The sequence below is a fragment of the Protopterus annectens genome, chromosome 10.part0, assembly GCF_019279795.1.
Source record: "Protopterus annectens isolate FY-2018-M chromosome 10.part0, PAN1.0, whole genome shotgun sequence".
In the NCBI taxonomy this organism is placed as follows: Eukaryota; Metazoa; Chordata; order Ceratodontiformes; family Protopteridae; genus Protopterus; species Protopterus annectens.
This window is the reverse complement of record NC_056744.1, coordinates 66,687,974-66,715,545: the sequence shown is the minus strand read 5'-3', so window position 1 is coordinate 66,715,545 and position 27,572 is coordinate 66,687,974. Positions and strand designations below refer to the sequence as shown.

Sequence of the window (27,572 nt, the reverse complement as noted above, 5' to 3'; positions counted from 1 at the left end):
TTTGCAGTTGAGCAATTGAACATCGTTAAAAATTTCATTTTAATTAAAAAATATGGAAACAAGGATAATAAAAAGGAAAATAAATATGGTATTTTTCTTAAATTAATAATAAACAGTAGGAAAAACATTTACTTTGCATTCTAAAAATTTCAGACACATACTCAACTAGAACAATGTAAAGGAACAATTTTTTTCACAAGTGTTTTCATTCATTAAATGTACATAAAGAAACATGTAAAGCATAATTAAAAAAATTGAATAGATATGAACTAAAAATAAAATAAAAATAAAAGTGATCAAAAAACCAAAGGAAAAAACAACTTATATTAAAGTAGCAGTACTTTTATCCATGCAGAATTTCATCACAATGTTACAAACATGAAATGGCATACGTTTTAAATACCTAAATAAACTGGGTGATTCAATTAATGATTCAAACATCTACACTCACAAAATATTTTAAAATTCTCTATATCGTTGAAACCTGGTACATAACAAGTGTTAAATATGACTTTGCTATACATATGTTCTACTTTTATAGCTTCTTTGCCATAAGTAAAATCTACCATTTCCAAAACTTCAAACTACATCAAATAACTGTTTGGCATGCTTTAAAAATTTTATTATTCTAATCACCAACCCTTACAGGATAAAAATGCTCAGAACTCTGTTTCCAAAGAGGTCTAGAGGTATTGCCAATATAGAATCCTTGGCATGAGGAACAAACAGCTACATAAACAATACTCTTACTTTTGCAAACAAAACTACCTGGATTGAGAACATCACATATATTTAATTTTTAACTGACTAGTCCTTGTCAATGAATATGGACCATGGAAACAACTACTACACACTTATCCTCCAAATTAAAATGGGGGTTCTAGCCCTTTGGTTGTGAATGTCTATAATGTTGTCCCCTTCAGATGTACACATTTCAGAACTAACTCCTATTTCAGATGTAAAAGTTTCAGTTATTAGACTAGATCTGCTTAATTTTGAGTTAACATGCCTCATTACTAAAAATCTATTAGATGAAACATTATTCGCAAACTTAACCACATGCACGTATGTGTGTGTGTGTGTGTGTGTGTGTGTGTGTGTGTGTGTGTGTGTGTGTGTGTGTGTGTGTGTGTGTGTGTGTGTGTGTGTGTGTGTGTGTGTGTGTGTGTGTGTGCACGTGTGTGTATGTATGCGTGTGTGTGCGTGTGCATGTGCGTTTATGTGTGTGTGTGTGTGTGTTCGTGTGTGTGTGCATGTGCGTGTGCATTTATGTGTGTGTGTGTGTGTGTTTGCGTGTGTGTGCATGTGTGTTTGTGTTTGTGTGTGTGCGTGTGCGTGCATGTGTGTGTGCATGCGTGTGTGTGCATGCATGTGTGTGCGTATGTGTGCATGTGTGTTTGTGCATGTGTGTGCTTGTGTGTTTGTGTGTGTGCAAGTGTGTGTTTGTGTGTGTGTGCATGTGTGTTTGTGTGTGTGTGTTTGCACACGTGTGCGTGTGTGTGCATGTGTGTGTGTGTGTGTGTGTGTGTGTGTGTGTGTGTGTGTGTGTGTGTGTGTGTGTGTGTGTGTGTGCAGGTGGTGGTCAGTAAGTGAAAAAGTGTTCCTTATTTTCATGCAGGATTATAAATTTATGCTGCATTAGTTCTTTTGGTAATAGGTTAAGTTGGAGTTCACAGGACACTTCATGGTATCAAATGAAAGCTTACATAATATGGAAAAACTTATCAGAAATAACCTATATCTAACCAATACTGTTTTTCATGTACTTTTGCTTATTTGTTAATTTGTTAACTTGAATGAATGTATTTATGCTGATATATCATGGACTGGCTACGACAACATTTTGGAAGGACATCTAATCATCCACCTCAGCACATGGATTAGAAATGGCTTTTGACCCCAATGGGATTGTCAGTAAGTGAAAAAGTGCGATTATATTTTAGGCCAAATCATGAATATGTGACATATTAATATTTCTTTTACACTGCTCAAGACAGAGTTAATGGTATGTCATTGAAAGATTACAAAGTAGTAGAAGACTTCTCAATGATAATGGCATCTAAGTCCAACTGTCTTGCAGGGATTTGCACTTGTTTAGCAATATAATGCAAAAAATGTATAAATATAATATTTATGCAAATATGTCAAGCACTGGCTACTTAGCATTGTGAAACAGAGTGTTCAGTAAGTCAGAAATAGTCATTTCTTTTTATGCCTAATTATGAATAGGTTCATAGGTTCTTTGGTTCATAGGAGGTTACTAGGCTAAGGGCCATACGGCCTTTACAAGCCTAGCCATGTAATACCCTTGTTTCCTTGTTGATCATGGTTAGATGGTCATTGTTAACAGACAGAATTAGTGATTAGCACTGACTGCCCCTGTCCATAGGTGCCACCCTCGGGGTGAATTTAAGGTCTCCCATCCAGTTGTCAAGGTTGCACTTAAATAGCGAATACTTGTCCTAGGGGACCATCGTCTGGTGAAGTTTTCCAACAGAGGTCCCCTGTACTTAATGGCTTTGCTAATGCTGTTAACAATGGATTACAACCACTTCCTGAGGTTGTAATACAACGAGGAAGGAACTCCGGTGACGGTCTGAGTAATGAACGGCTGCCTGGGGCTATGAATATGGACACTTGCCCATTTCCATCTATGGCAAGTTTTTTAAGTAACAATGAGTTTTTTAAGAATAATAATGGAACAATATCACCACAAGAGCAACATCCAGGGGTGAGTTTGATAACAGACTTAATCTCTGACTTTGATAATAAATTGTTTAAATGTAGAAAGCTCCAACTAGAAACTGCCTACTTGCAAGAGTGTATCGACAAAAAGATAATCCCTAAGGGGCTGCGACAATGGCGGTACCCAGTGGGCTTGATCGACAATTCTACTTTCCATCGAGAACTGTTGGGGCTCTTTGATAAGCAAGGGGCAGAATTCATTATTTCTTTTATTAACTATTACAACAGTGAAATTAATGATCTTAAAAGTGAGCTTGAAATCTTGGACCATTTAATTAAAACTGATAAGGAGTTTTTCTGTTATAAATATGACTATAAACGAAGTCACACCAAAACCAGTTTATTCGATAAAGCTTTTGGGTCTACACCCTTCTTCAAATTTTAGGTTGTTGAGTGAGTGGGTTGGGCTGAAGCATTTGTTTAATTGATTCTCCTATTTAAATGTGTTATTTCTGATGCAAAATTATACTGATGAAGGGTGTAGACCCGAAAGCTTTATCGAATAAACTGGTTTTGGTGTGACTTCGTTTGTGGTTTGAAACTTGGTATTATCACTACTGTGTTTCAAGATAAATATGACTATGCCAGAATTTTTTCTAGTATTGATGCAACCATGGCCAAATTGCTTGTGACAAAAAAGAAAAAAACTAGAAGGGATGTTCAGGATTATGCTGCAAATAAAGCATATCCTCATCCCCCATTTAACGCAAATAGTTTTAATTTTACATCTAATAATTCTGTAGCACCTAATTTATTAAATGGAGAAGATGAAAGTAACCTTCTTCCAAATACAGGCAGTACTAATAACAATGAAATACAGCCGGTACGTAGGTGAAAGGTTGAATAACTCTAATAACAACAATAACAATAGTAATTTTTCCCACCAAGGATCAACCAGTAACAATAATCAGTCGGGGCCCAATCATACATCGGATTTTCAGATGAATCAGGGTGGCAGGATCAACAACCGCAGAGGGAACAGGACTCAAGGCCAGACACGGAATAAACGGAACCAGCGGAGGAGATGACAAGGCCACCCCAGCAATTGCCCCAAGTTCTTACCAGTCACAAAGGGGACTTTATGATTTATAATTACACTTCTTTGGAGATTTCTGAAGAGATGATTGACTTTTTCTCCAAAAGGTTGTCCTTTGTCCCTGCTAGAGATATGGACATGGTCTGGACAATTATGAATTTAAAAATTTTTGTACGTAAACTTAATTTGCAGGTCTGTATGGGGGGTGTGCCATCCCTAACAAATACATTAAGAGTGTCTAGTCTTTTTAATCCTCCTTTACATGCAATTCTTAATACCTTTGAAAAAATTTGCGAGATGTTTCTACGATACATTTGCAAAGATAATAATACTAGAAGGATTAAAAAGCTTAATATTACAGAGCAAGAAAGCGAGTTTGTTAATTTAATACATGAGTGTAGGATTAGGGTTATGAAACCGGATAAAGGGGGGGGGTCTGGTCTTTATGGACCAAAAAGCATATGTGTTATGCATGGATAAATACCTACAAACTGGAGCATATATTCCAGTTAGTATGAACGAAATTAATACAGCATATAAGAAAATTAATATAATGCTTGACGATCTTTTCTTGGAAGGAACTATTGATATGGATACGCATCAGTATCTAACAATGAATGCTCCTAGAATACCTGCACATTTTGCGTGTCCAAAAATTCATAAAAGCTATAATGACCCCCCCCCCCTTTAGGCCAATTGTAGACGGGAGAGGTTCTATCACATATGGATGTGCTAAATATGTGGATAGTATTCTGAGACCGTTGATTGAGCAGGAATCTCAAATATGCAAGGACTCATGGAGTTTCTTAGAAAATATTAATAGGTTAGAATATTATAAAGACTCCTGCTTCCTTACTATCGATGTTAAAGACCTCTATACGGTCATTCCCCAGACTCTTGGCCTTGAATGGATTAGGGACTTCATGATCCTTAAACACATAGAAGAGAAAACTATTTACCTAGTAGAGACACTACTTGAAATTGTTTTGAAAAATAACTATATGATCTTTGACGGTCGTTTCTTCCTACAAAAAAACGGTATAGCCATGGGCTCCCCCTGTGGGGGTAGCTTTGCAAATTGCATTATGGCATACTGGGAGAGAACTTTACTTTTTCAAAATGATCTCTTTATAGACAATGTAGCCTGGTATACTCGCTACCAGGACGATATGTTTTTAATATGGAAAGGGCCGAAAGCCCTGATCCCTACCTTTATAAATAGTATTCAATATATGACTGATTTCTTTGAGTTTATGTACAAATTAGATGAAGTGGAGACTAACTATCTGGATGTTAACTTATTCAAAGATATAATTAATTGTAGATATAAGAGCATTATATATAGAAAGCCGTCCTACTCTAATTCCTTTCTTCATTTTACCAGCAGCCATCCATTTCATCAAAAGAAAGCCGTTGTCAAAGGACAACTGGTTAGAGCAGCTAGGATGGTTACTGATGATGAGGATTTTCAGGCTGAATGCTCTCTTCTTAAGACCATGTTTATTAGTAGAGGTTACCCTGTACCCTTGATTGATTCTATTTGTTTAGAAGTAAGTAATAAGAGGCATGTAGGTCATTTTAAGCCCTTATTGGCCAATAAACTATCTACGAGCCTGATGTTTTGGGGACAACTATTAATGTGATTCCTAATAATTCGGAACTAGACTATAGAGTCAGTTTTCTTTGTACTTATTCTCTGGACCATTATAAGATAAAAGAGATTTTATATAAAAATTGGTCTATCATTACTGAGGACAAGGGCCTGCTAAAACTATTAGGTTTAAAACCAAAAGTTATTTTCAGAAGAGGAGCAAATTTAAAATTTATTTTGGAGAGGAATGTAAAGCCCATAGTTCATGGCAATCTTGGGATGTCTAAATGTGGTGCATGCCATCAATGTAGATTTATTTGTGTTGAAATTAAATTAAAATAAAAAAACAACACATTTTACATAAATGGTAGGTTTAACTGTCACAGTAAAGGGTAATACATGTAGACACCTGCTCTCAGTGTTCCGCATTTTACATCAGAAAGACTGAGAGAAAACTAAAACAACATATTTATGAACATGTTTATGCTATGGGCAAAAATGACACAAATAATGCCTTGGCTAGACATATCATAGATTTTCCTGATCATAATTTTAAATTTTCTGTTCTGCAACAAAGGCACCATGATCCTAGAGGTGGCCCTTGGCAGTTAAATTTAGAGATTGATGAAATTATGTGGCAGATTAGAACTGAAGCCCACATATACCCTGGCTTAAATGAATATGTATCCATAAAATGCATTTTAAAACGTTTAGCCTTGAATAGATGATTAGAAATTCTGGGGACTAATGGACTGACTTGTTTATTTTTATTTTTATCTTTATACTTTTATACTTTTACATAGGTTTGTTTGTTTTGTTTTTCCAGCTAGTTGACTAAATAGTGCATTATAGTACATTTTGTTAGATTCTCTTATTTTGACTCCTTACACCAGATATTTATTAATATTTATAGTTAATATTTATATTTATAAAGCTCGTGTTGCTTGTTTATTACTAGATGTATTGCTCTTGTCGTTTTTTAGACCGTCTATTTCATGTATGTTTATACTGTTCCACTCAAATTTTATGCTCAAACCTATTCAGTTTTGAGTGCTGCATATTTTATCTTTTAAGTATAGATACATATATTTATCTTTTTAGCCTTTATATATATAAATATAAATATATTTATACTGAATAAGATATTTTTTCTAGTATTTATGAATAATATATGTTATTAATTATTCTTATAATAGGTTTTCAATAATGAGGTACTCGGTTTGAACTGCTTTTATCTGTTTTGTTTTTGTCTGTGCAGCATAATAACAACAGGAAGTTTGTAGCCCTTTAAGGACAAGTAGGCACCTTTTTAATTTAGTAATTAATTAATTGAGATGTTTCACTTTTGTATAAATACTCTGTTAATTGGTCTGTAGTTTGTCTGATGAAGGTAGGACACAGATTCTACCGAAAGCGCTCATTAAAACATTTTGTTTTAAGGTTTATCTGCCTGCCTTGTTGACTTTGCTCACAGTGTTACTCGCTATTTTTCTGTGGTTTATCAGTCCGTAGATTATTTGAAGTTTTAGTTTGCACTTAAATAGGGTCTTTGAGGAGCTCTGCTTCATGTGAAGTGGGATTTTATTCCAGAGGAGCGTCAACCTCTGGGAGACATATCTGTCTTCCCAACATGTTCTGTTTATGTCACAGGCTAGGTTGAGATCCCTGGAGAGAGTGGCTCGTCTCATTTAAATTGTGGACATGCAGCATTTCCAATAGAGCAGGTTCAGAGATGCTCTGTAGGCCAGGCACAGTTCGCCTTTCAGCAACCTGTAGGATACAAAGAACAAAGACAGAGCCTTCAGTCTTTCTGTGTAGGTCATGTTTTAGAGGCCCTGAATTTTCTTGGTTAGAAACCTCTGTGGTCTCTTCAGTTGCTGCAGGTGTCTCATGAGGTATATGCAAAAGGGAGCATTGTACTCTATTAGTGGTCTGATAAGGGTTGAGTACAGAGGAGTTATAACATCCTTAGTCTTGGATGCAATGCCCTTACATATAAGATGAGCAATATATCCTTACCACTGTGGGTACAAGGTGATTGAAGTTGGGGTACAAGGTGATTGAAGTTTAGATTGCTATCAACCTGTGCTCCCAAGTCTGTCACCACTGTGCTTGAGCTTAGCAGGGGTGTAATCTATAATGTAATTTGCAGGGTGAGGGATCATTACGCACCTTTTTGTATTTAGTTTTAGCCTGTGCCTCTGACACAAGCCATTAGTCTGCATTAGTCCCTTTTGTAATATGTTAACATTGTTGGGTGACTCAATGATTGCACCTAGTTTGCAGTCATCTGCGAACTTGGTAAGCTGAAGGCCAGCAGCTTTCACTTGGACATCTGAGAAGTAGATTTCAAATAGTAGAGGCCCCAGCACAGATCCCTGTGGTACACCACTGGTAACTGGTCTACTAGTGGAGGTGGAATCCTCGACTTTGACAATATGTGTTCTGTCTAAGAGCTTGTTTGCTACCCATCTAGTGACATATGGGTTAATCCCCAAATGGGAGAGTTTCTTGATGATACCTGAGTGAGGGATTGTGTCAAAAGCCTTGGCTATGTCAAGATATGTGGTATGTACTGCTTTGCCCTCATCCAGAACGTTGGAGACATTCTCAAAGAAGTCCACCAGGTATAATAAGCAAGACCTGCTTTTGACAAAGTCAAAATGAGTCAAGAGTTTGGAGATCGTCTATGTCCTTGTTGATTAGGTCCATGATGATTCTTTCCATGACCTTGTAGATAAGGCTGATTAGGCTTAAGGTCTGTAGTTCCCAGGGTTGGTTGATGGACCCAATTTGTGAAAGGGGATTACTGTTGCTGTTCTCCACTCTGCTGGAACAAAGCCAGTGCTCTGGCTATGGTTGAAGAGAGTGCCAAGTGGTTCTGCTAGGTCTTATTTTAGATTGTTTAGTAAGCAGCCTGGGATGTTATCTGGTCCCATGGAGGCTGTCTTTTTGACCTTAGAGAGGGCGATATGACCTGCTCTTTGGAGATGCCAGGTATTGGCCTGTTGACAGAGATGCTTTGGGATATGTCTCTTGGAATCGGGGTGAAATTTGCACCAAATCTGTCTGCCAGCAGGTTGTCAATTTCTTCAAGTTCAGTGCAAGTGGTACCATCCACAATCAGTTTGGCACATAGCTGGCCATTCCCTTTAAGATGTTTACATACAATAGCTAAAGAAAGTTTTATGATTGTCTTTAGCTAGAGATTCTAATATAGCCTTGTGATTAGCTTTACAAGATATCTGATTTGCTTATTCAAACTGTGGAGGGTGTTCTTCCTTTGCTGAATAAGTTTCTTCTTGTTCTTCCTTTTGTTATATAGCCTCTTTATACTTGTGGTCCACCAGGGTGGCTTGTTTCTTTTGGAGGACCTGGTTTTGATCCTGACAGATACAGCCAAGTCTATGAAGTTGTTTAAATATCTGTACAGGGCATTTATGTAATCCTCTGCATAGGATTTATTGTTGGCTGTGTTAACAGGGGGTTTGAAACTTTTTATACAGTTTGCTTTGGAGAAATGTTTCAATTTTTTTTTTTTTTGCTCCTGTGGGGGTGTCAGTTCTGATCTTTACTTCAAACAAGACAGATTTATGGTCTGACCTTATCAGGGAGTGCAACACACAGGGTGTAGTGTAGTGATTCTCATGTTGGTGAGTACCAGGTTCAGGACATTCAAGCCCCTTGTAGGGGTGCAGAATAGCTTTTCCAGAGCATTTGAATTAAAAAGTCCAGGAACCTCAGGGTGATCACATTTGTGCTCATGTATATTGTCCAGTCTATGGAAGGATAGCTGAAATCTCCCCTGACCAAAGTGTTTGGCTGTATAGGATGTTAGTCTAGGAAATGCAGGTAGTCAGTGTGTTTCTCTTGATTCATAGTGGGGACCTGTCACTAGCTGTGATATGGTAGGGTGTTTTACCTATATTTATTTGTACCTGGAGTAGTTCCATTGAGTCTTACAGTTTAACAGTCTCGAGGTATATTTGGGTTGAATGAAGATGGATGCACCTCCACCTTTGATTCTTTCATGCTTGTTTTGGGGTCTGAACATGCGAAAATGCATCCTGTCATTGGATTCAAACCCTTAGTAGGCCACATTATTTACTTAGTCACTGACCGTACACCTATGTGTCAGATTAATACTTCTGTCAATAACTTAGCCCAGGTAGTGAATGTATGGCACTTCATGATTTCAAATGAAAACTTATGCTGCAAAAGTTGTCACTGTTACCTGGTGTCTATCTACCACAACGCCAAGGCGTTAACTGTCTAGATGCATTGCAGAACAGCATTTCACATGCCCGGTCATTATACAGGTCAGGAATTGGTTCTCAGTACTAACCAAAATGTGAGCTATTTTCCAGGAATATTAGTAGTATATGTCACATGTTAATAATTTTAATAGCATGAACCAGAAGTAGTTTATATGGTATCAAATGAAAGCGGATACAATGCTGAAAAAGTTTTAAACTGATAAGTGATGTCTAACTAGCAGTTCTTTGCAGATGTTTGCATTTATTTGTCCACTAAATATGCAAATATACATAGAAATTATTACTATGCATATATCTTAAACACGGAGTGACATCTACAAAACTGCTTTGCAGCAATTGAAGATCATAGCTGCACGAACAGAAGATATGCCCATAGTTTGGGACTATATACTATTGTTAGAGAAATATTAATAATGATTTGTATTATAACAAAAATAATAATAATACAATACAGATATCAAATTACTTTTTTTTTCTTTATTTGGTTACAGGTTAGTTTTCTTAGAGCTCCTTTATATATTAAAATGTATGCAGACATAAATGTTAATAGCAATATTCATAAGTGTGCTTTGTAGTTACACATTTGCACCTAGAGTTTTAACCATGCTTAGCTGCTAAGTACCCTTCATACAATGCAACAATCTTCTTTGATAGGCTTTAAAATGCAGTAGCTTCTCATGGTTATTTGCCCATTATGACATTAATGTAATATTTTTGCTAGTGCTGACCCAGTTACCAAAGACCAAAACTCAGGAAGACAAGACTAGTATTGCTACCACTTTGCAAACTGAAAAGTTAATGAGAGACAGAGAATCATAAATGATCCAACACAGCGTGGTCTTATAGCAGGGAGGTCATGTCAAACTCTTCACTTTTGTCACTAAATGACAGACATGGCAGCTACCGGTTTGTTACAGGATGTACTTCATTGAATGAACACATATTATTGTTTTGCACGTTATTAATAAGACATCTGACATACTCTTACATAAAATATTAATAAAAAGTGAGTTTACCTGAGAGTTTATCCCTGGATAGAAATCATATTTTATGGATAATGGGGACACAAAAGGTGTATACAGAATTCACAGAAAAAAAGGACACAAAAGGTAAAGGTATGCAGAATTCACAGAAAAAAAGGACACAAAAGGTAAAGGTATGCAGAATTCACAGAAAAAAAAGCAGGATGTTACAAATACTGCACCACAAAGTTCAGCAGTAAGTTCAGTCCTTTAGCTAAGCAGTAGGGTGATACTGAACAGGTACTATAAGGGGACATTCATTTCCTCACTGACGCCAAAATACCTACAAATGGGTGACAACAAATTTGCAGAACCAGTCATTGCAAATCTGGATTCATTTCAAAGCACTTTTGTAACAAAACAAGAAACTATTCAATAACAGGTTAGATATTGGCAACAAAAAAAAACAAAGATGGAAAGCAAGCAGTGGGCTAACTGATCTTCTCTTGGGCAACAGTGAGTGCTAGGTAGTAAGGAAGATTCAAAGATACTTGGATCGATCCATAGGGAGAGGTACCAACAGCAGTAAAAAAGAATTACATGTCTTGTGTAGACGCAGTGGGAGATAGCACATGTACTTCATTAAGTACAAGTTTGATGGCCTTATATTAGCAAAAAATAGTAAAAAGTAGGAGGCAGTCAATGCAAGGAGATACACCAAAAGTCATATCAAGAGTCATTAAAGGGGAAAGGTGGGAGGAAGGGAAAAACAGACGTGTCCAAATACCTTAATAAAATGCCTTAAGAAAATTGAAAACTGTAAGCCAGTACTCTTCAGATGGAAATAAATAAACAAATAAATAAAATAAAATGCCTTAATCAAATGCCTTAAGAAAATTGGAAACTGTAAGCCAGTACTTTTCAGAAAGAAATAAATAAGCAAATAAATAAATAAAATAAATAAGTAAATAAGCAAGCAAGTAAGGCACATAGTTCAAAAACTGATCATGAGTGAATAGCATTACTAGTTGTGCTCTTACAAAGGGAGTTACAGCTACATTGAACAGTTTGTGAAAACTGTACAATCAGAAACAAAGTGGACTGAAATAAAGCCACAGGGACGTTTAACACTGTTAAGCTGGAAGGATCAGAGGAAGCATATTTATAAATAAAGTAATATTGCTACAACATGTGGAAAGCCAAAGAAACAGGCTACATTTCTGTTCTGCCAAATGACATATGTTTTATGTTAAGGGTAAAATTAATTTTATGTATTCCTGCATAATTTTACTGAAGCCTGATCATTATTTTAGCCAAAAACTGAACTCAGAATTTACAGTTTAGATTTCACTTGTTATTACTTGGCATATTGATATGAATACAATCTAAAACTTGGAGAGTCTCACGAAAGGAAAAAAGTACACCATGCATCTTAGTAAAAGGTACAATGGACAAAAAAGAGATGGTGGTGGAGAAACAGCTGTACGTAATAGCGACCAGTTTTTCTAAGGGACTAAGAGGAAACCACGTATCATAGCCTTGAGCTACTTCAATTAGTTTTGATCAGTATCTTTAAGACATTTTGAAATAGAAGTTTTCTGGAGTGAGGAAATGCACTGTATCATTATGCAATTCTATCATCAACAGGGGGAGTTACCATAGTTCTAAAAGTGCACCTAGCTAGCTGTAGAAACATACAGATTTGCACAAATGTTGTTAATCATCTGCTGCAAAAAGTACAATAAAACATGCGTATATTGTGGATCAGTCCTGTGAAACTGCTGTATCATTCTGAAACTCTGCATGATGGTACAGAGAGAGAGAGAACAGCATTTAGAAACATCACAAGGACACAAATCATTTATAGTGGGTGAAAGAAGGTGAAAGGTTTAAAATTCGACAATTTACGAAGTTGTACTAGCCCATGCAATAATTATATCAATAAAATGCAGGGATTTTTTGACTATTATATATATATATATATATATATATATATATATGTATATATAATTTCTCTCTCTCTCTCTATATATATATATATATATATATATATATATATATATATATATATATATATATATATATATGTATACGTGTGTGTGTGTGTGTGTGTTTGTGTGTGTTTATGTTTATATATTTATACACACACACACACACACATATAGTTATATATAATATATATATATATATATATATATATATGTGTGTGTGTGTGTGTGTGTACACACAGACACATAAATGTATATTGTGAAGGCTGTTAGTCATCCTTGATAGCTGACATGGGCATCAACATCAAAGTGAGGACCTACTACAACTTCCCTATGCCTCCCCATATAAGTGCTACCACTCACATGTTAGTATCATATGCACCCTTCTGTTAACATATGGGGTTTATGTTTATCGTCTCTCATGTGATACAGTAGCAATCTCATGGTCAGTGAATTTAGGGAACTGGATAAATACCTGAAGAATACTGGATGTTCTATATCATGGTGATAGAATGCTTGTGGGCAAAGGTATTGCTGGAGATGTATTTACTGTGGTGAAAGGAAGAAGGCAGTGTAATATTTGGCAAGGGTAGTCAGGACAGTGGCTTAGAGTGCTAAAGTTCTGACTAGGACCGAAAAGACCCATGTTCAGTCACTGCCTCTGACAACTCAGGCGATGGCAGGAGAAGATGATGTGTGTGTACATTAGGAGTACATACACGTGGTGGGCAGGGTAACCTGCTGATGTCAGCCCCTTGTGGAATTAAAGGGTAGTACAGCACTGAAGTCCATCGTATGTTCTAACCCCAAGTTTTACAAACTACGTGCAACTTTAGGGGATAAATAGGTAAAATACTGATATGGCAACTGTATAATACTGTACCAGGATGCCTCAATGTCTCTGCTGGCCCCAGACCTAATTTAGAACAAGTCTGAGGATGGCTGGTAGGATAGGTAGATACAGTGATTGAGGAGAGGCAATGGAATAAACTGATGAACACTGTGTAAAAAATTGATAAGGATGAAGAAGCAACCAGGACCATGAATTATTATAAACATGAGAATTTGTTAGTGAATCAAGTTGTATGGACAAGCCATCTCAGGAACAGCAACTACAGTAGTTAGAAAAAGATTATAAAAAATATTATTAGTAGATATGCAGTATAATAAAGTAATGAATACATCTATTTGAAGATAAAACCACTTACTGTTTTTCCAGTTTTTTGTAATAAATGTTCTGGGTCTTTCATTCAGTTGCTGTTTGGTGGCTTTTTTTACCCATGACCTTTGTACTAAAGCTGTCTTTGTTGCTGTTTATCTGTTTTTCAGGTTATATAAAGATCATATAAGGAAGTTAGGCATTAAAGAATATTTGCAATAAAGTAATAGGAATAATTTGCATTTGAGTTTTTTTTTTCTTAAGAGAAGAGAATGTTGGGCAAAGAAGTCAGATAAGTATGATAAAGAAGGTAAGAGAGAGGAGGAGGTTAGATAGGGAAAGACAGACATGACCAATGTGGTGTGAGGTATCACAATGAGGGAAGGTGAACACAGTGGTGAAAGAGACAACAGACAGACATACAGACAGATGGCATCCAATAGTGCAAGGAGGATTGTATGACACAACAGAGGCGGGCTTGGACACATAAAGGAAGGGAACACCAGGTTGGGGAATAGGATGGGTGTTTAGAGATGCAGTCTGTGTCAGCTTAGACCACAGTTGCCAGATTTCCAAAACCACAGGTTGGGAAAACCAGCACAACTCAGTGACTGTTCTGGTTCCACCACTCCACTGCAGTGTGGAACAGTGGGTTCGTTAACTTCAACCGGGATTTGTAGAGGCAGTGCAAGACCCGGGATTGGTCTGCTGAACTTGGGACAGTACCACTCAAATAGGAACATCTGGCAACCCTGGCTTAGACCCAGGAGGAGATTACTTATCACCCTGGGTATCACCCTGGGTACCATCACCACTAGGTCTTGCTTCAGAAGCTAGAGACGGTGTTGGGCAGGGATGCGACTCAGTGAGTCACCAGAGGATTATCTTCACATATCTAATGCAGGCAACCTCCTGACTATTATCTCCCTCACAAACTCTGCCAGGTAATGACAGATAACATAGACATTATCTCTACCTGCATTGTTACTGCTGAGTACCCACAATGCATGGCGACTTGTTGCAGATAGTGCAGGGAAGTGCTGAGTAACTGCTGCTGGCTTTGACCCAAATGTGTTGGGTGCTATTGGTCATGGTGACTCTACTGTTTGAACCTGTGAGGGGGAGGCAGATGAAAGGCCTTGCCAGTGAGGTAGGTGCAAGGTTCTGTGTTGCAATATGCAATATATAATAAGAAAGGAAATGGAGAAAAACAAAACAATAAACAAAATTAATGCTTTTCAGAGAAAGGATAGTGATAAAGATGGTGGGGGAAGAGAAATACAAACACAATCACAATTGAATTAATAACTATGTTGATTATGACACATTTAAGCAGAATACAGGAATTTCATCAACCTGTATGTCTACATGTACATATGGAAGTTAAGCCAAAAAGGGTATACTCACATGCACTCTGATGTAATGCAATACTAAAGGCAAGAGGTGTTTATTAGTGTACTGTGGCCAGTTCTTCATTTTTGTTTTGACAGTAATAAAAGTTTATATACACATACAATACATACGTTCATCAGAGATGTTAGACAAGGGACAGAGTCATTGATGTCACTGGGACAACAGATGCAATGTTGTCCATAACAACAAAATATTGTTTGCGGGGGTATTGAACCCATAACCATCCTAACAATGGCAGAGTACATAAACTTAGCATGATGATTCACTTGTCCACCCATACAGAAGGATGCATACAGAAGTGCACTTGTAACATGGCACATTGATACCAAGACCCTTGAGCTATGCCATTACTGACATATATGGTATTGGCATACCTATCAAACTGCTAGCATAAGAAATCTGGACAAAGCCTAAAATAATAGGTGTCGAAGGCTGGAAAAATAGGGACAGATTTTAAATATCATTCTTATAAACATAGAAAGTAGCTAGAATAACATAATTTCTATTGGCATGCATTTCCTTAAGGATATGAAGTCTGAAACTTCAATGTATGCCATTATTTATTGACGTTGACCTTCAGTGATTTGCCAGAAACAATAAATTTTATGAAGAACAGACCAAAAATATAAGGGAAAAATCTTGATATTCTGCTAAAATCTGAACAGTAGGGTACTGCTGTATAAAAGGTATGCATAATTATTTTTGAGTGCGACTGCTACTACTAAAACAGAGACATTTATTATGACAGCATCTGTACTTACCCCGGCAGCTTTATACCTCTTAGGTGTTTAGTCTGCTCCTGTATATCTGTCTGCTCCTTTCTTTCTCTGCATGGGGCTATAAATATAAAAAGGGAATAATAAAAACTTGGATGCTGATATACAGTAACAGGGTATTTATTTATCTACTTTTATACTTACAGTACCAAGGTTGTTATTGTGACTTAACTTCATCTTAGCATCAGCGAAGGAGGTCAGGCATACATTAACTTATGTCACTGTAGCGTTGGCACCACCTTTCTCCATGTGTAGGATGCCGATAGCACAAGCGACAACTTTGGCCAAAATCCAGGCATCAGCCCTATACCACCACCCGCTAGAGCCCCCTCCTGTAATACTAATGTATTATGTCTAGGAAAAGTCTTGTACTGTGCCACACACCATCTGTATGTTCTAAAAGGAGCAATACCTTGTCCTTCTCCATCTATAATGTCTTATCTTGAAATATCTCAGGAGTTTGGCAGGGAATTGGTGCTCAAAAAAGTTCTTACATGTCCCATCCTTTCTGTACCATTGGACATCAAAGGACTTCTCATTTGTGTCATGGCTGGCAAAAGTATTGATATTGTATTTTGTCATTCCAATGGCACTTTAATGTGTGAAAACTGTCAGTCTTCCATTCCTGTATATGATGCTGGGAATACCTGCTCTACAGCAGCTCCATCTTTGCATGTGGATGACAGTTTTCCCCAACCTAAAATTATGGACTGATCACCTATGTGTGGTGCTTATCACAAGTGCTCAGGCATGGGCCCAGTATCATGTAGAAATCACCATGATGTTTATCAGGTTTTCTCATCGTGCAAACTGAGCAACATAAAAATAAAAACTGTAATGAGACGAGTCCTAATTAACATAATTATCTCGCCAGCAGGGGAGAATCTATGCAATATAAGCATAATAAGAAGGGCAGATCCTTCCCGTTCTATGGAATAAAATAATGACAATGAATGTCTCTGAATCCTACATTTATAAAAACATTCTTTGCTAAATAAGATAGTCACTTACATAAGATAAGTGCTGCTTTGTACAGATTTACTTATAGTCTAAGGCTACATTTTTGTTTGATGTTTAATGTCAAGTCTAGAATCGATGTCAGTTTGTCAGTGTTTTTAAATAGGTTGGCCAAGACTCCCTTAAAGGGTATATTTGAAGTGTAATGAATGCAGTAGCATGCAAGCTTGTTACAGTAGGTCAAAGCCATAGTACTGTGCAAGATCCCATTGTACTTTTCTGTGCCTTACGCTTATGCAATTAGCCACAATCTTTGCACCACTTCTATTGTAATGCACATGTGCTTGTTCAGTTGCAGTTTTGTGCTTGTTATTTTTTTGGAGAGGAGGATTGTGCTCAGGACTCATAAAAGCCTGACATTCACTTAGAGTATTTGTCCATACACATAAGAAAATGTCAGGCCTACATACAATGTAATAGATCTCCTAATAGTATAGTATTAGCGTTGGATTTCTAAGGAACATGTAAGACCACAGCTATCAAGTGCATTGTTTTCCAGACTGAGAGAGAGCTATGCCTGAGAAATTGGTGCAGAACCAAACTAATGCATCTGGTGGTGCTTTTGTGTCCACTCACAGGCTCAAGTTGATGGACACCGAAAATAAGGTGGTACCGGACGGCCTCTGCCTCTATAGTAGATGGCTCTTTACAGTCCATTCGATCAGCCAGCCAGCCCTTCTATGACCCTGTCTAATGTAAACTTTTCAACAATGTTAATGCTGTCATTGGTCAAGATCGCACTTATGATATTGTCTGCGGCAGAGCAACTGATATGATCCATGCCTCCACCCATAGATCAGAGTCTGTGGCAAGGGAAAAGAGGGTAACTAGTGGAGGACTGTCTACTGAACCACCTCTTATAGAGATGGAGGAGTTCCTGGACTCAGTTAAACATGGTACCACCTTCACAGAGTCCCTCAGTGCAGTGTTGAATGTTGGGGCAGAGCTGGACAGGCCCAGAGAATTTCAAATGAAGATACCCCAGGTATATAGTCCTAGTATCAATACCTGCTAACCCTTCTAACCTGTTAGTCACATTACAGTACACAATAGCTGTCTCACTTATGGCATATAGGTACATGTAGAATTCAAGTTCAGTGTTCATCTAAACAAGGTATGGGCAAGGTTATTATTTGATAGACTATTTCTTTAGTTGTATGGGTATCAATTGCTTGTGTAGTTGTGCAGCTGCATCCAGATTACAGTGGACATTTTTGCTGTAATGCATTCACAGCTGATTATTTATCTAGTACCTACACTGTGGAACTGCCCCATCTAGTTTTGGAGTATCTGTATCCTCTGGTAGTGATGGTTGAGATGAACTGGCTCAGTCAGGGGGTGCAGAGAGTGAATGTTGGACACAGCAAATGTGGCTTCTGTATCCCATACTCGGAGTATGGACATAGTCTGTATGCTTGCATACACCCAGGAAACACTACCATCTAGAATAGGCAGATTGATGGGGACACTATAAATCAGAGAAGTGTGGTGACTCTCAGTAGACAGATGTCTGATTCTGCCCATAGCTCTCATGGCAAGAGAGTCTACACAGAGATGTTGTTAACTGTGCTCACTGGAGGTTTGGTTACCGCCCTACCCCCGAGGTTGATGTGTCAGTAGATGCTACCCGATGTATGTCAAGGACCATCATAGAGGCACAGGCTAGTTCCACCATAGCCATGGTAGAGATTGCGATGGTGATCCAGGCTGTTTATGCTGACTTATGGGAGTGCATGACCCGTATGTGTAATTGCTTGGGTAGACCGAATCATACAATGTACCATGCAGTCAGTGTCTTCTCTGGGTTGTCTGTCAGTAATGAGGGTCAGGCATTGTGGCTGGTCATCTGCTACATCCATGGATGTTAGCTAACATGGCTCTAGACAAGTAACATCCAACTCCAGTAGTGCTAGCAATCCCACAGCAATATCAGTTGTGGATGTGTCTACACCCAGGGGAGGACATCCCCATGGTCATAATGGGTGGCCAAGCTGACACATCCTCCAGCAGACATGGTCAGGTAGCATACTAGCATCTAGACTGGGTCATGGTAAAGCCATTGCAACACTTGGCAATGTCAGCTGTTATGGGCAGGGGTGTGCACAAGAAGATGAACCTTCTATCATGCATGCCCACACCTGTACAGTAGGCCAAGCCATATTTCTGCAACACATGCTGAGGTTGTGTCCCTGCAGATACACATGCACACACAGCCTCCAGCACATCTCACACATCTGCTGCCCTGACCCTTGTACTTATAAACCACCACATAATCCAGTTATTTCACTGTCCAAAGGAGCACTTTTTTCTTTTAGTACTCCTTCTTACATACTTCTCTATGAAAAATAAGCATTCTTGTACTCCTTTGCCCATGTGTGCAGATGATGATAACTGTGCTGTGCCCTTTATTCATTGTTACTAGGGGTACCTATGTCTGATGCACAGTGCAGTCTGCCTATGCATGGGAGAATATAGCCTGGTATTATTGTGTGCATGACTTTTACTGTAGTGAATATGCTTAACTCCTGAATAGTTATTTTGTAAAGCTCTGTGCAATGTGCTGCCTCTTTCCTAGTGCAACAGCATACTGTGCCACCTCTGTCTGGCATGGTCATCCCCTGCATATTGCTCCTTCTCTGACTTCTTGTCTTTCTCAGTGACCTCTGCCTTTGGTACTGGGAGCTGCTGAACCTGTAAGAGGCCACCCTGCTGTAACTGCTCCTAAATATAACATTGTATAACAAAGCACACAAGGTGGCAGGGTCAAAATGGAGGGCACCACCAGATGCATCTAGACAGTGAAAGCGTGACTTAAGCAGCCCAAACACATGCTCTATAATATTTCTGGTTTGTGATAGTGCATGTTTGTCCCCATGGTCAATTTGATTATGTGGATTTCTAATTGGTGTCATGAGCTAGGGCCCTGTAGGAAGTCATCCCTTAAAACTGTTAGTTGTGAAAACTGCCTGGGTGGCCTGGACACATATTGGAAATGATACCCTGCAAATCACAGACCACCTGGAACTTAATGGAGTGATGCATTTGTGGTTCATGTACCTCCTGTCCATCTCACCAGGTGGGGCCTTTATTTCAGTGTGGATGCAGTCTATATCCCCCATTTCTTCAGGGAAATGGACTGTAGCACAGAAGTCCCTCTCCATCCTCTGAGATATGTGAGAAACACATATGCTTACCCACATGCTGAAGCATGGCAGTGAAAAACTGATGAAGTCTTCTTCAGGTAGATGCCTGAGATACCCCACTGAGTCACTATTAGGTTGCTGAAAGGTCCCTGTAGCTAATGTATGTAAAACCACGGTTCCCTATCAGAAGCCTGAAACACTATAAGTTTGAAAATCAAAATCCTGAAACCAAAAGCCTGAAAATTCAAAATCCCAAAAACTCAAAATCCTGAAAACACAAATAATGCTAATATGTCACTATAAAGACACTAATATCTACCAACTGACCCTGACCCTAACCCTAACCCTAAGGTCCGTCACTATCGCACACTCACCTGACCTGCACCCTAACCCTAACTCACTTAAACCGCCCCTAACCCCAATATTTGTCACTATTGCATACATGCCTAACCTGTGCCCTAACCCTAACTCACTTAAACCACCCCTAACCCTAACATAAAACCAACCGCACACTTACCTGAACCCAACGCATGTCCTAACACCACAGGGCTAACAATAGCAAAGCCACAATGATGTCAGTATGTCCATTTTGTGTTTTCAGGATTTTGAGTTTCAGGATTTTGGGTTTTCGGGATTTTGAATTTTCAGGCTTTTGGTTTCAGGATTTTGATTTTCAAGCTTATAGAGTTTCAGGCTTCTGATAGGGAACCAAAACCACATATACCTTTGTATCCATGACTCCCACAGGGCTGCAGATGAGGCCAACACATGTCCACAGATTTGTTGCATAGTGTTCCTGGACACACAGTAACAATTTGCTATCTGGTTGTCGTGGAGGGCATGAAATATTAAGCATGGTCAGATGACCACTGTTGGCTACAGGAGCTACTATAAAAGCCTCTTGCAGATATATGTTTAGAATAGCTGTGGCAACCCCTAATATCATGCACTACTTTACTGTGCATAAATGCAAGCATATGGCCTTGTACAAAGCTGAAGCGGGAAAGGCATTACTGTACAACATTTAAACACTTCTGAATTGTTCCACCATGTTGTTTTGTCTCATTATTATACACGGCACTTTATTATGTGGTCATTAACATATAGCACAGCCAATAATCTTATTTAAACTGGCCATGTTATGTTGCTGGGTTTTCTAAATCAGACACAGTCTGCTCATTGCCACTTATCTTGCAAATTCACTCACTGTGATGCAACATAGTTTTCTAAATCCGGCACTAAGTGTCTTTCATTTTTATGCATAATTAGTAAATTAGGGTATCGCATTGACAGAGAAGGAGAGTGAAGACTTCAAATGACAATGGTAGAGAAGCATGTGGTGTAGGTAATAACATTGTTAAAGTTTATTTTTAGGGGAAGGAGATTAAAGAAGACTTAAAGAAAATGAAAGGTTAGAGTTGATAAGGGTATTAGTATGGAACAGTTAAAGCAAATAATGCACACAAACTTACTGCAAAGATTCAAACCAATAACTCCAAAAGCCAAAACACAGAGCAGTCCAAATATGATTAAAGTAAGTCAAGCACAGGGATAAACTTTCATCAAAACTGATTTCATCTGATCAGAAATTGGTTATGTTAATGGCTTTTGACACTTTACATCACAGATATTTATAACAGAGTATAGATTAGAGGGAAATTTTGCTTCTTGGAAGGATTAAGAATTCCAGTTTAAGCCAGTAACAAATAGGAATATTTGTGAAGGGTATACCTGAATGTGAAGGATAATTAAGAGGGCCCAGAGCCCTCTTTTATACGATGAGTGGTGTGTTAGGTGGTGAAGGGAGAGTTGTGGCAGAAGATGACTGGAGAAGGAAGATACAGTTTTCCCATGATACTTTCACAAGCTGTTGTCTTACTGTTATATGCAAAACATGAGACAGAGATTCTAGTGTTTTAAGAGTGCTAATGGAGAATTTCGTGGAATTTTGGTTAAGAAAATAGGGAAGAGTGGGTGTTTAGAAAGTAGAAGTAACAGGCCTTAGTTATAATAGGCACAGTATGGAAGTTTTGGTGGAAGGTGTGGTTGACACTATGTGTGATATGGCAGCCAAGGTGAGACAACTTTTGCTGAGTATAGAGTTCTTTGTAGGAGGGTTTTATTACCAGAAAAAAAAAATTGAACCATAAATAATAAATATTCGTTTCAGTAAGTTGGGTTTTTTATTTCAACCATTTTAAAAAGAGGAAAAGGTAGAGAAGTGAGTTGACGTGAATATGATTAATTATGTGCATTTAATTCAGTTTTATGTTTCATATGTCTGGGAAGTATTTCCAGTGAAGGGAGCATAGATATTGGAGAGATGCATATATTGGACAACAGGAATGTTATACAAAAATGGAAAGCAATGCTTAATTGATAGTTTGCTGTTCAGGAGAGGGAAAGTTATTGAATTTGCCCAAATAAATTAGATGTAAGCAGTTTGAGATTACCTATTTCATTACAATTTCAGATGGTGAAAGAAAAATAATAGTTTATAATGTGTGTGTAATATATATATATATATATATATACATGCACACACACATACACATATATATTTGTATATGTATATGTATATATATATATATATATATATATATATATATATACAGAGTAAGTATTGTACTTCAAAATGTAAACTCATTTTTAAGTGGTGATAACTACAAAGCAGGCATTGTTTACTACAGAAGACATGACAAAATGGAAACACTTCTTGCAAAGTATCCATGCTTACAAAGAAGCTGGATATGCTTCACAAGGACAACGGATTACCAAAGGTCACTCTTGTGCAGTGGCCTCTGTCACCTTATATTTCTGTCTGAACATTTACTGTTTGCAGATGCCATCTGATGGTCTGATACACCCTGCATATTTATACATTTCCCTTTGCCAGAGAGATGTTTTTTCAGGACTGCAACACTTCTTTTAACTTTTCTGCACATTAGTGACATCATTTCTTAAATATATTAGTTATGAGCAGAACATTCTTATAAAAAGGCTTTGTTTTATTCTGACTCAGAATAAGCCTTGTCATTTCTACAGGCAGCCTTGGAAAATGTGAAAAATAAGTGGTGTATTAATTATATTAAACTAGCCTTTAAAATACAAATGCAAGATCAGTTGTTTGTCAAGTCTTGCATATGTATACTGGAATATGCTGGCAGATTGTTAGCAGTCAGCAAAAATCACAGTTTTATTTGTTGCTTCAACTGAACCTTTTATTAGGAATAAGGTTTTCACTTTTTTTTACTGTTTTTGGTGTTGTTCTTCTTAGTAAATACTGTTTTTTTCTCTTTTCGGTCAGTCCAAAACGATAGAAGAGCTTTCAGAAATATATTCAGAATGCACTGAGATACTTGAAAACGCTGTTCTCACCAGAGACACTGCTACTGCGAGAGCGTATGTGCTGACCAAGCTTAAACAAGTCCTAGAAAAAATATCTCCAAGGAAAAATGGTAGGTATGACTTATAGCTAGGAATATTTTACAGTTCTTGAACATTTTCATTTACAGATATCTAAAATCACTGTTCTTGTATTTTGATGTATTTCATTATTTAAATATGTATTGATTGTTACACAACCAGCATATGGAACGTATCCAGGAAGATAGGATTAGGATCTGTTAGGTAAGTTAACAGGTCTCATTTGTCTGGTATTCAGATATTTCATTCAAGTTCCACTCATGAGAAATAGAAACATTGTAAAACTCGTTTTACAATGATTTTAAATATAAAGAAATACAATATAAATTATTTTGGCTTCATGTCACAGTTGTCTGTGTGGTTACAGCAGTTTTAATTTAATGAAATAAGAATTTCCTCATTAGTCTCATTTGAAATTGCTGCATTTCATACTCACTGATGGTTATAAAAGCAGCTGCCACAACCAGTGCATATTACCAGTCATGTCTGAGTAAATATATATATATATATATATATATATATATATATATATATATATGTGTGTGTGTGTGTGTATATATATGTGAATATATACCAACCCAACCCCCTTTTTCCCATTTTCTACATGGGCTTGGGCTTATGTCAACTGTCACCATCTCTCTCAGTTCAATGCCACTGTCCTACCTTCATTGACAGTCATGCTCGACTGTCACAGGTTTTTTCTCACACAATCCTTCTACCCTTTTGTTAAATGCCCCTTTGTTTCCTCTTGTCTTCTTCCTTTCTGTTGAAGATAGATCGATAGATATAGATACAGATACTGATACATAGGTTCATATGTTATACCTGAGTTGTCCTTATAGTTTTAGCCATATTATACCCTAGTTATTCCAAATGACCATGGATAGATGGGCATTATTTGCAGTCTAAGGTCAGCACTGACTACCTCTGTCCATAATGGACATGGGCTGCATCACCGGGGTGAATTTATAGTCTCCCATCCAGTTGTCCAGATTATGCTTGAACATGGTCAGCGAGAAGCTCTGCTTGATGCAAATTGGGAGTGTATTCCAAAGGAGCGGCAATCCCTGGGAGATATATCTGTCTCTCCAGCATGTTCTGTTGATATCACAGGATAGGTTAAGATCCCCGGAGTAAGTGACTCTTGTCCCATTTGATTTAGGGAAGTGTAGCATTTCCATTAGGCCTCTCAGCAGCATGTAAAATACAGAATACAGTGACAGGGCTTTCAGTCTATCCACATATGACATAGTTTGGAAACCCTGAATTTTTCTTTTGAGAAACATCTGTGGTGTCTCCAGCTGCTGCAAGTGTCTGGTGAGGTACATGCAAAAGGGGGCATTGTACTCAATCATTGGTCTAATGAGGGTTGAGTACAGTGGAGTTATAGCATCCTTAGACCTGGATGTAATGCCCTTACTTATGAGATGCTCAAAATAGAAAACTTTCCTTACCACTGTGGAGACATGGTGATTGAAGTTTAGATTTCTATCAATCTGAGTTCCTAAGTCCCTGACACTGGGTTTGAGTTTGGAAGGGGGGGCTGTCAATACTGTAATTATTAGGGTATTCCTCTTTGCCAAAGGGGATGATAAAGCACTTTTTTGCATTTAGTTTTAGTCTGTGGCTTTGGAACCAGTCTTTTGTCTGTGTTAGCCCCTTCTGTAATATCTTAACATTATTGGGGGACTCAGTGATTACACCCAATTTGCAATCATCAGTGAACTTGGTAAGCCACATGTTGACTACTTTAGCCTGAACTTCTGAAAAATAGATTCCAAACAGTAACAGGCCCAGTACAGATCCTTGTGGTGTAACACTGGTGGCTGGTCTACTGATGGAGGTTGTGTCCCCCGACTTTAACAATGTGACTTCTGTGTCTGGGAGCCAGTTGGCTCCCCATCTAGTGATGTAAGGGATAATCCCGACATGGGTGAGTTTCTCAATGATGCCTAAGTGAGGAATTGTATCAAAAGCCTTGAATAGGTCAAGATAGGCAGTATGCACTGTCTTACCTTCATTCAGGGCTTTACTGTCATTCTCAAAGAAGTCTGCCAGGTTTAACAACCATGATATACCCTTAGTGACAGCAAACTGTATTGGGTCAAGAGTTTGAAGGTCGCATATGTTGTTGTTGATGAGGTCCATGATGATTCTTTCCATCACTTTGCAAATGAGGCTGGCTATGCTTATGCATCTATAGTTCCCAGGGTCAGCTGATGGGCCCCCTTTGTGCAAGAGGATAATGTTGCTATTCTCCACTCTGCTGGAACAAAGCCAGTTCTCAGGCTATGGGGAAAGAGAGCACCACGTAGTTCAACTAGGTCTTGTTTTAAATTGCTAGGTAAGTAGCTTGGGATGTTGTCTGGTCCCACTGAGGCTGTGTTTTTGGCCTTGGAGAGTGCAGATATGAGCTGCTCTATAGAGATACTAGGGAGGGGACTAGTGTCAGGAATGATTTGGGGTATGACTGGTGGGGACAGGGGGGTGAATTTTGTGCCAAATCTATCGACTAGCAAGTTGGCAATTTCCTCAGGTGCCATATGACTGGTACCATCCACAACTAATTCGGCACATATCTGGGCATTCCCTTTTAGATTTCTGACGTAGCTAAAGAATGCCTTATGGTTATCCTTAACTTGGGATGCTATTTTATTTTCATAATTAGTTTTAAAAGACATTACAAGATGTCTGATTTGCTTGTTCAAGCTGTGGAGGGATTTATTTTCTCTGCTGAGTCACTTCAATCTTGCTCTTAGATATCTTCCTCTTGTTATATAACCTGTTCATGCTTTAAGGTCCACTATGGTGGCTTGCTTTTTCAGGAGGACCTGATTTTGATCTGGTGAGGTACAGCCGAGTCTTTACAGTTGTTTAGGTGTTTATACAAGGCATCTGTGTACCCCTCTGCATAGGATTCATTGTTGCTGTGTTTGCAGGGGGTTTGAAACTTGTTATACTATTGCTTAGTAGGCTGTAGTTAGCTTTGGGAATTTTTTTAAATTTTATTGCTCCTGTGGGGATGTCAGGTCCAATACTACAAGACTGATTTATGGTCTAACCTTACCAGGGAGAGTATCACATGGGGGGTGCAGTGAACCCCAGTGTTGGTGAGTACTACGTCCAGGACATTTAAACCCACTGTGGGAATGCAGACTATCTGTTCCAGGACATTTGTATTGATGAAGCCCAAGAACCTCTGGTGATCATGTTTGTGCTTAGTTATATTGCCCAGTTCATGGAAAGATAGTTGAAATCTCCCATGACCAATGTGTTTGGCTGTATGGTTAGTGACTCCTGTAGGTCCAGGTAAGTGGTATGTTTTTCTTGGCTTATGGTGGGGGACCTATAGCTAACAATGATGTGGTAGAGTACTTTGCCTATAGTTAGTTGGACCTGGGGTAGCTTACTGTTTAACCAGTCGGAATGTGTGCTTAACTTTAATGAAGATGGATACACCTCTGCCTTTGGTCTTTGCTCTCTCGTTCTCATTTTGAGGTCTGAACTTGTGGAAGGCATTGTAGCCTTCCACAGCCGGGGTGCTTTCCGCAACACTGAACCATGTCTGTGTGACTGCACAGACATCAGCATCTTCCAAGGAGAGGAGTGCTTCCAGGGAGTGCAGTTTCCTGTTTAGGCTCCTAGCATTAAGCAGCATAACATTGAGTTTGTCTTGAGTGGGTTTTGTTACATCGGAAGTTGTATTTTTTGACATAGCCTAAAAAGGCACAATGGAGGAGGCAAGAGCTTTTATCAGTATCCAAAAGCCTAGAGTACCTATCTCTGGAAAAGCAATGCGGTCTGTCGACCATGTACCCCAGCTGACAAAGACTGGCTCCCCCCTGGGTTTACACCAGAAGATAAGCCAATTGTTCAAGTCTGTCATTTTTTGTCTGCATTGTGGCATCATCCTGAGTGGAGGTAGAATGCTGCTTAGGGCTAGGGTCATACTTGCCTGGGGCACATATTCTGACAGTTCAGTCATGTCTCTGTTTATATAGTCTAGAGAGGTATGTCTCAAGTCATTTACCCCAACATG

The 27,572-nt window shown here is 38.3% G+C and overlaps 1 protein-coding gene across 1 annotated transcript in view; it reads left to right on the top strand.

Moving 5' to 3' along the window:
* PIK3R5 (phosphoinositide-3-kinase regulatory subunit 5) overlaps positions 1–27,572 on the top strand; it is an 823,030-nt gene that overhangs the window by 610,971 nt on the left and 184,487 nt on the right. Inside the window, exon 9 of the mRNA XM_044085025.1 lies at positions 23,415–23,565. Within this exon, the coding sequence (XP_043940960.1) occupies positions 23,415–23,565 (151 nt within the window). The remainder of the gene's footprint in view (positions 1–23,414; positions 23,566–27,572) is intronic.